Source organism: Meleagris gallopavo, chromosome 1, assembly GCF_000146605.3.
Source record: "Meleagris gallopavo isolate NT-WF06-2002-E0010 breed Aviagen turkey brand Nicholas breeding stock chromosome 1, Turkey_5.1, whole genome shotgun sequence".
NCBI lineage: Eukaryota > Metazoa > Chordata > Aves > Galliformes > Phasianidae > Meleagris > Meleagris gallopavo.
In genome coordinates this window covers 37,171,950-37,181,369 of record NC_015011.2, presented here as the reverse complement: position 1 = coordinate 37,181,369, position 9,420 = coordinate 37,171,950, and the positions used below count along the sequence as shown (strand labels likewise).

General features: G+C 36.7%; 1 protein-coding gene across 1 annotated transcript; it reads right to left on the bottom strand.

Annotated features, from left to right (window-relative positions):
* Positions 1 to 828: 828 nt before the first annotated feature.
* LOC104910218 (GLIPR1-like protein 2) lies at positions 829 to 9,415 on the bottom strand (the record flags this gene model as incomplete). Its single annotated transcript, XM_019611278.1, has 6 exons — positions 829 to 1,857; positions 1,954 to 1,980; positions 2,945 to 3,030; positions 5,837 to 5,940; positions 7,248 to 7,493; positions 9,314 to 9,415. Coding segments are annotated over 6 exons (720 nt in total), but the record flags the coding sequence as incomplete, so codon positions are not given.
* Positions 9,416 to 9,420: the final 5 nt, after the last annotated feature.

The window sequence follows — 9,420 nt, the reverse complement described above, 5'->3', positions numbered from 1 at the left end:
CACCAAATTAGGGAATGGGGCAAACAATATGATTTTTGTGAACATCAGACAAACCAGCACTGAGGATGGTAACAATGCAGTAAACAAACTGACATTTTATCATTTTATAGAAATACCCTTCCTGTGCCTCCCAATACTGAGCAAAGCATAGTACAGAACTAGGCCATTCCTTTCCTAATTATCTACTGCAAGTACTAAGGAAACTTTCCTTACCGTTTGGAATTCAGTTTCTCCATCGTAAGAAGCCATCTAAAGAAGGATTTTATCTTTCAGTAAAGCAATGGGAAGAGCTGCTCCTCAGGAATGTCCACACTGAACAGTTTTGTGTGTAAGAGCTGCCTGTTTATGGTCATAAGTATATAAAATTAGATTCCTAGATCTGAGAATGTAATCCATTGATTTTGAATTTGCAGTCTGTTCCATATTTTAGTAATCTGAGAAAACTTACAGAAGAAATAGCTATTGTATCTAATCATAAATTAATTTTCAAGAAAAGTCTGGCTTATTTTCTTCAAGACTGTGTTATAATAAATACTTTCAATATATAAAATCAGTGGAATTACAAATACTAACTTATATAATAATCTGCAGTGTTTTAGACCCAGACTGTCAATCAAACACACATAAAAAGGAAGCAAAAGACAAATTATTTCCTAAAGATGAACTCATGGAAGCTTCCTTAAGCTCAGATTAAGTTCAGAAAATAGCAGTTTTTCAGTCTGGATTTTTTCAGTCTGTTTTTCAATAAAGGTGAAATATTACCTAATAATAATGAACTTGAAAACAGCTATATTAGAATTTACTAGACAAGACGATGACACAATTAGGAACATCTACTTTTATTATACTGGTAACAAAAGAAGCTTCAGACTATTGTATAAATAACATCTGTTTTTTAAAGAAAGTGAAACAATTAAAGATTTGATCTGTTGGAGATAGAAGAGTGAAATCAGTGTTGAATACAAAGGCTTCAGTAGATTTAAAAAACAAGAAAATTTTTTAGTAAAACTACAGAACACTTAGAGGACAGTAAATATTCTATGCATCAGTAACAGTACAATGTAAACAATAGAACAGCAAAAGTTTACAAATAAACACAAGGTTTAGAGGAAGTTAGGAACAAAGTAATAATCTGAACAATCTTATTTTGAATAAGGAACAATAAATGCACAACTGAATAAATATCAAAGTTGTACTGCTTCACAGACATCAGTACTTCTGAAGAACTGCCTTTCTAAAGAAACGCCTTCACAGATTTTACTCAGAACATTCTGTCACTCTAGCAAAAAGGACTTTGTATGTAATCTGATGCTAGCTTCCTCTTGGCATTAAAATTAAGCATTTGTCACCTCAAATATTGGCTTAGCATGAACTATAATAAATTTTTAAACTGATAGGCATTTTTCTCCATGAATTCTGAGAATACAGTGCATAAATCTGGTAACTAAACAGAGTTAAATACATAAATTTGGCAATTAAAAACAATGCTTCTAATCATCAAATGCCATCCTTAGTTTCTCAAAATGGGTCTTACCTACGAATAATTTTTTAATTTTTATAGCATGTTAAGTTTTCTGTAAGGAGCTTAAAATAGTAACAAAACTACTGTAAAAGAAAGCTAACTTTAAAATCATATTAATATAGATTTTTGCTTAAAACATTAAAGATTATGTTCAGAATATTGCATGTATTTCAAATAAATTTATGTGGACATAAACATGTTTGTAAACTGTTTTCTGAACAAATAAATAGCTAGAAAACCAACAAATATCAGCAATGCTCTTGAAATTATAACAGCAATACACGCCTCATCACAGATAATTCTGAACTCCCAAGGTGGATTCCATCTTGAGTAATCTAAAAATAAACATATAATTAAAAGTTTAGGTGTACATTTTTTTCATTTGTAGTAACTAAAGAATATAAGCAACAGTACAAAATTATAACACTTACAAACAATTTTATCACGTTCTTCATTTCCTGCAGAAAGGAAAAAAAGAAACAGTTCTATCAGGCAGCCAGAATTTCTCTTTCCTTAAATCTTTCCTAGTAAGCTGAAACTTATCAATGAAACAAGAAAATCTGACAAATCTGAGAACTTGAACTGAGAAACCTTACAAAAAAAGTGAAATTGCTTTCATAAAAATTAAACTGCAATACTTTATAATGCCTCCATAAAGATATTCTTGCTTCTAACAGTTGCACTGATGAGAAAAAAGGCCCACGTGAAAAGGAATTGAAGCCTTATATGATCATTTTCAGTTTGAACCCTCTCTTCTTTGTGCTTCTCAAAATAATAAGTACTGTTTTATATTCACAACATATACGTGAGTTAGTACATACTACTAATTAAGACCCATAACATTGTGTATTGCTTTTAAAGCTATACTAACATATACTAAGACAACTAATTGTTAAAAAACAAGCATAACTTCCAGTTATTGAATGAAACTTAAAAACTTATGCCCTAACTTTAGCTACATGAATCTTCCAGCTTTTGGCTTTCCAGTAGGTAGAAACTGTATGTTTGGGACCTTCTGAAGAGAGACACCGAAGTAAGACCTTTAAAAGTACACAGATAGATGCTGATTTTTTTATCTAGCTAATGATGTCATACCAAATACTCTGAACCTTTACAGAGTACAATAGAAACCATAATACATTTAAAACTGCAATCATGAATTAGCAAATTGAGACTTCATAACTATCACTAAGACACTGATTCAGTAACATGAACAATGCATTTGTTTCCAGAATATAAATAGCCTTATGGATAGTTTATAGTTGCATAATACAATAATACATAATACTAAATAATACAATTGCAAACTGGACCTGAGAGAGTATCAAAAAGGGGTAAACCACATTTTGCATTAGTTTTTATCAAACATTTGGTTGTATTTTTTCCTTTTATGTATTACATTTTACATTGTCTTTCACTTACTACACAGTTTCCTATCACAGAAGTCCCTCCTGCCACATTTACTGCATGGTGCTCCTTCTTTATATGGTCTTCTTCGAAAATTACCACTACAAGGGAAAAAGAAGTTTCTATCAGACAGTTGGTAATGCATAATTTTAAAGAAGTCATTGGTTGAAGTAAATACACTGGAATACAATGAATTGCTCACTACTTGTTAAAAACCTTGGAGTCATTCTGAAATCTCTCTTTTCATTTTCTTTGTTCTCTCCATGTGAAAGAAAAGACTCCTAAGAAGTTCTTCTTTTTTTTTTTTCTACAGGAAGGTACTATGGCTTTTTATTCAAATTTTACACTGGTGGATAAATGAGAATGTTCTAGGTAGAATTTTGTTGCCATCATTCTGATACCATGATTTCAGATACCACCATTCTGGCCGCCAGGTAATCAGCTGCACAGTATCCTGGCTATGCTGTATGGTCTGCTCAAAAAGATGAAGCAATGCAATGCTCACAGCCTAACCCTGGGAACAAAGAGACAAATTTAGCTCCCCTGAAGGACTGTGGGCTACTTTTCACCTCAATAGCAGACACTTTGAATAATTTTCTTCGACGGAGATCACTTGCATCAAGACCTATGATAATTTTTTCAGGATTCCAAGTTTCTACACACACTCTGTACTATCTGTATTTATAAACAGGAGTTACCCACCAGATATAAAGATGTAAGAGCTGGTAAAACATTGCTGAAGAAGGTGCGCAGAGAACCCCTACAAGACATTACCTGCAATTTAACTGCAACTTTTCTTTGACATGCCTTTATACACATTCACACACGCTGTTGGTTGGCCTGACTGCTACCCTAGAAGCTAAAATAGCCCATTTCCAGCACATGCACTGCCCTGAAGCTCAGACAGAAGGAAAATGGAAGCAGAGTGCTCACCCTCTCAACTCTTCCGTTACTAGGAATCAAAAACTGTTTTGAACCTGCTATAGAAAAGCAGGAGTTCTGTGTACGTATAAATAAATAAATACATACATATACAAAAGTTGCAGGTTGAATGGCAAAACTTTTAAGTCAACATCCATATGTACACTCACAGCATGAGTGATTTCAAACAGAAGGCTAACCTGAAAAGGGTCTCAGACTCCAGAATGGAAAGATAGAAGGACAAAGCAAAGCTTCTAGAAGCTCTGGCCAAAGCATAATATCAGATAACATGTGAAAGGAGGGCCAGCTGGTGATTGTGCACGGCTCAATTGCAGGAATGCAATACAAACCACTGAGATAGCCTGAGCTGCAGTTCAGGAGGTCTTTCTTGGTATCAAAGGCTTCAACTGCAAACAATAATTGTATTGTTACTACAGAGTTTAAAATCCTCTGTAAAATCCTCTTTGATAAAACAGACTCTGAGCTACATATCCAGAGAGATGGAAGGCACTGCCTGTTTCCTGAGATGCCTTGCCTTTTCATTACAAAGAAATAAATCTAAACATTGAGTAACGTCTAAGTTGTGGAGTGGTACCTCATTGAGAAGAAATAATGAATGGGGAAAAAAAGGCACAGATTAACTTCTGAAGAGGAAAAAAAGTCCCCTTCTCAAGGTGGAGTGAAAGAGCAGCATGGTTGAGTTCAGTTGGCCATTGGGGTGAAACCATCTCACACTTGTAGCAAGATGGGACAGCTAACTCTGGGCATGAGAATGCTGATGGGAGGTGATGGGAACCTCAGACATGGATGGTACCACAGCATGCTGTCTATTTCATTTGAAAAACATCTATAAGATGGCTACACTCCACAGCTGCTATGCTGAATAAGGTAATTTTAGCAAGGTGATCTTTTAATTGGTGCATCCTCAATTCTGAGAAGAAACTGCTCTGTCAGGGTAACTGAGTCCTCAGTTTTCTCTGAGAAAATGGTCTTACTGTTCTAGCTCCACTTATTTCCTGGGGTGAAATAGAGATTGGGGTTCTTAGTATCAAGCAGTTAGACCTCATCTCTTTGTTGGATTGAAGTGATAGGACAAGAAGTAGTAGTTTTAAACTTTAAAAAAAGCAGGCTTAGATTAGATAAAAGGCAAATTCTTCACACAGAGGGTGGTGAGGCGCTGGACAGCTGCCCAGAGAGCTGTAGATGCCCCGTCCCCGGAGGAATTCAAGGCCAGGTTGCATGGGGCACTGGGCAGCCTGATTTAGTGGCAGGCATTCCTGCCCATGGCACAGTGCTTGGAACTGGAAGATCCTTCCAACTTGGACCACTATGCAGCTGAGCTATCAGTTGTCAAGAATCTGTAAGATGGCACAAGATATCAGCATGATAAATTGTTACAGATTAGAAAGATCAAATTAATAAACCTTTACAGACCACTGTTGATGTCAATTAGTCATTATTCTGAATCAGCAATTGGAAATCTTTTTACATCAGATTTTAAAAAGAAAACAACAGCAAAACTCCATATCCCAGTAAGTTTCAAAATAATAATGCAATTAAAAGGACAGCTAGGAAGAGATAAGGGCAGAACTTAAAGGAGATATTTCATTCAAACTAACTGAACTCCATGACAGTGGCCCAAGTTTGCTAGAAGAAAAAAATCTGCCGAGTTTCCCATTTCTTCTGGCTCATATGAAAAACAAAGAAATGAAGAGGACTATAAACCAGAGGGGGATTTGCTTAAGATTGCCACAGAATGACTTTATCAGTAAAGTTAGTAGATTAAAAAAAAACCAAGTACATGTTGTAATGGTTATGTCTCTGCTAGTAAATGAATCAGACAACCAGTATTCTCTCTAGGTTTACAGGGAATAGCACTTCTCTCTAGCAGTTACAAGGCTACCAATAAATAAGATCTCAGTTTACTTTTAGTGAACTATTATTATAATTGATTCCTCTTTCTTCATATTTAGAAGAACAACTTACTGTGGTGCATAGTTGCAAACAAAATTTGCTGCATTTCTTATTCCTCCAATTTCTTTACAGAAAGCAACAGCACAGCCTAGTTTATATGAATCATCCCAAACAATCTAAAAAATGAACAAAAATAAATTAAAATGACACACAGTGGTAACCTAATCTAATATCTAGCTAATATCAGGTTATTTTAAGAGACTCTACATATTAGTTCCATTTTGCAGTAACTGATCTACTCTTAATGTTTACTCATAAAAGAACTGCTGCTAAGAAAGCATTCTAAGATGTACATCCAAATACACCTCAGGAATAAGGGAGCTATCCTGCAAGTTTCCAGAATCTTCTGCAGAACAACTTTAGTAAACATCACTGGCTTTACGGTCGCTGGGCAGGTTCCAAGGAACAGAAGAGAAATTAGTGGCAGCTACCTGACAGCTTCTTTAAGTAGGATTGGAGAAAAAGGCTTCTTATGTGTGCTAAAAATGGCCTGGCTGGTAACTACAACAAACTTAAGCCTGAAAGCTTTAGCACTGTACAATTTCAGACTAACCAGTGCTAGCGGCCATACTTGAACAAAGATGGCTTACTATCGCTTACAATCTGAGTATCCACTACTTTTTCTTGGGAGATTCTTTCTATATCCTCTGCATGTGTCCCCAGTTCAGTTAAGAACTTTTAACTATATACCTACAATATCTGGATGATCATATATCCCACTTCTGGAAAACAAAGACAAACCAGATTGCTCTCAGTATCTCCCCAGCATGAATAGTACAGGCCTCAGACTGACAAAACAACCTGAACGTCCCCAGAAGTTCTGTCCTGTCCATTTTAACTGCCAGAAGTGGTTATGTTAAGCAGACATAACCTTGCTTAGAAAAGGACTTAAATGTTTAATTTGGTACTACCTGAGTCCCAGATTAAGGACTATCTTTCTCTTTTCTTATTAGATATAATGGATATAATAGGATATAATTGATTTTGGCTGGATTTTCATTTTATCCTGGTGTTTTATTTATTTATTTATTTTTCCTACTAAGGAGTTCCCGAAGATATTTTGCAATTACTGTGATTATTTCCAACACCAACTCAACATTTCCAGAATTCAGAATGGTGTGTGAACACAGCTGGAGAACTCGGAGTGATTATTAAGTAGAGGTCACAAAGTACTGATACAATTAAATGAGTAGTGAGACTAACATTGTAGGCAGTAATGGATTATTATTACACATGATTTTATGAAACAAGAAGGTGAACCAGGTAACTTGCAGTGCTGCCACTGCTTGAGATGAGAAAAGACAATAAGCTGATGGTCACTACAAACCACATTCACAATTCTGTATTAGTGACAGACCCTGATTTGTCTGGTAAGCACTATACTACTAACTACACAGAAGATTTTACTGAAGATGATTCTTACCTGAGTGTAATGACTGCAGACTTTACTACATGTTTGTAATGAGTAATTGTAGTTTCTGACTTCATCATGCCACGCTTTAATGGCATATCTGACATTAAATATTTGATGACTTCCAATCCATAAATTCTCTCCGACACTCGCAAAATGAGGATGGCCGTGATATCTCACGTTTAAATACGTGTTATGATCAAAAATGCATTTATTTGCCCATGCCCTGGCAGTCCTTGCCAAAGCTACATCCCAAGTCTGCAAAACAATAAAGTTGAAATAGTTGTGCAATGTCAAGTTATAGGAGTCTCCAACAGTCAGATAAAACCAGTCACGCAATAAAATGGACAGATACAGATCATTATATATTAATAACAGGTAGACTTTATATATTGGAGCTGCATAAAGAAATGCTTTTCCTTATTTAAGGCAAGTACTCATGTTTTACTTTGACTTTTCCAGTGGCAGCACAGAAATACAAACTTATAAGAATTTTCCCCTTTTCACTGTTGAAAATTAACTTTGTAAGAGCACATAATAGCAACTAAAAAAATGTTTGGAACGCACTTTTATCTTCAGATAAATGAGTCATTAAGTAAGCGTGAAACTTCTGGGGGACTTTTTCTTATTGAACGAATTGTTAAGGATTTCCATCACATAAACATTAATTCAGAGTAAAAAATACACAGCTTCTGTAGATTAAGATGTATAAATATTTTATGCATTTTAAGAGATTCTCCACAAACACATCCTGCACTAATGCTTTAAATACACCAGAGCATTTTACAAACACAGCTTCATAAAATACGTTTGTTTGGCAAATAATTTATTCTGCTATTTATTATTTCTCTGCAGTCTACCACTATAACATAACTTCTGATTATTTAGCAAATGCCTTTTGTATTTGTGTTCCAGTCATGAGTGTTTTTCAGCAGGCTTCTAACTACCTAGTTTTATGTCTTATAGAAAAGATCCCCATTTTTAATCCCTAAGCTTAGCATTGTGCAGAGATTTTGGTTTATTCTTTGTCTCTACATGGCTGCCAATGCTGTTATGTCACTAAGGCCTGTTGCTTTTTTTTCTAGCTATCTTTCTAAATTCATATTTCCTTTTTTCATCATTTTTCTCTGCTTTTCCTACTCCAGAACACTAAACCCTGGCACAGCACTTTAACAAGGTGCTTCAGCCTAAAAGTTATATGGCTCCCCATCTACCGTTCTGGATTCTAACCCCTACACACAAAGCCATTCTGTTCCCGCAGCATGAGAGTATGTGATTATTTTCAAAGCTACTTCAAAATTCCAAGATGTCAGGTCTCTTTTTTTCAGCATGTTCTTCAGTTTTGTTTAACCAAAGTTTTCAGTGCAGTTTGTGTCAGTACCAAATACAAAGATTTCTCCTTGATACCAGAGATCTCCAGCCCCAGCAGTCCGGATCATACTCTTGCTTTGGAAAGAAAACTGAACTGCCTTCTGGTGCTGGACTACTTATCTTCCGGAGGGAGCTCAGGGGAGACCTCATGGCTCTCTACAACTTCCTTAAAAGAGGCTGTAGCAGGGTAGGAGTCAGCCTCTTCACCCAAGTAGCAATGATAGGATAAAAAATAGGGGCCAAGAGCTGCACCAGGGAGGCTCAGGTTGGATATTGGGAAGAATTTTTCTCAGAAAGAGTGGTGAGTCATGGGCACAGGCTGCCCAGGGAACTGGTGCAGTCACTGCCCCTGATGGTGTTTGAGAAGTGTGGAGATGTGGCACTGGAGCCGTGGCTCGGTGGGCATGGTGGTCCTGGGCTGACCGTTGGACTAGATGATCTCAGAGGTCTTTTCCAACCTTAATGATTCTATGATTCTTCCCAACCAGAAATTCCTTGGGGCTAACGCGAACCTCTTCTGTTTGTCCATTCTATAGCATCAAGCTGCACGCACAGCTGTTTCTATCTCACCTGTCTATAACCAACCCAACTTCCTAAGATATTTCTCATCAAATAAGCGTGATGTTATCTGAACACACACGGCACTGCTTCTACCCCGGCCACCTCATTGTGCCACCCCACTCGCACAGCTGCAGGCCACTGCCTACCATGTACCGCATGTTGCTGGCGGGGGGCTCGACATTCCTGCGGTACGTGTTGTGGGAGCGCACGCACTCCCTGATGAAAGCTTTATCGGAGATGGGAGGCAGGGCGG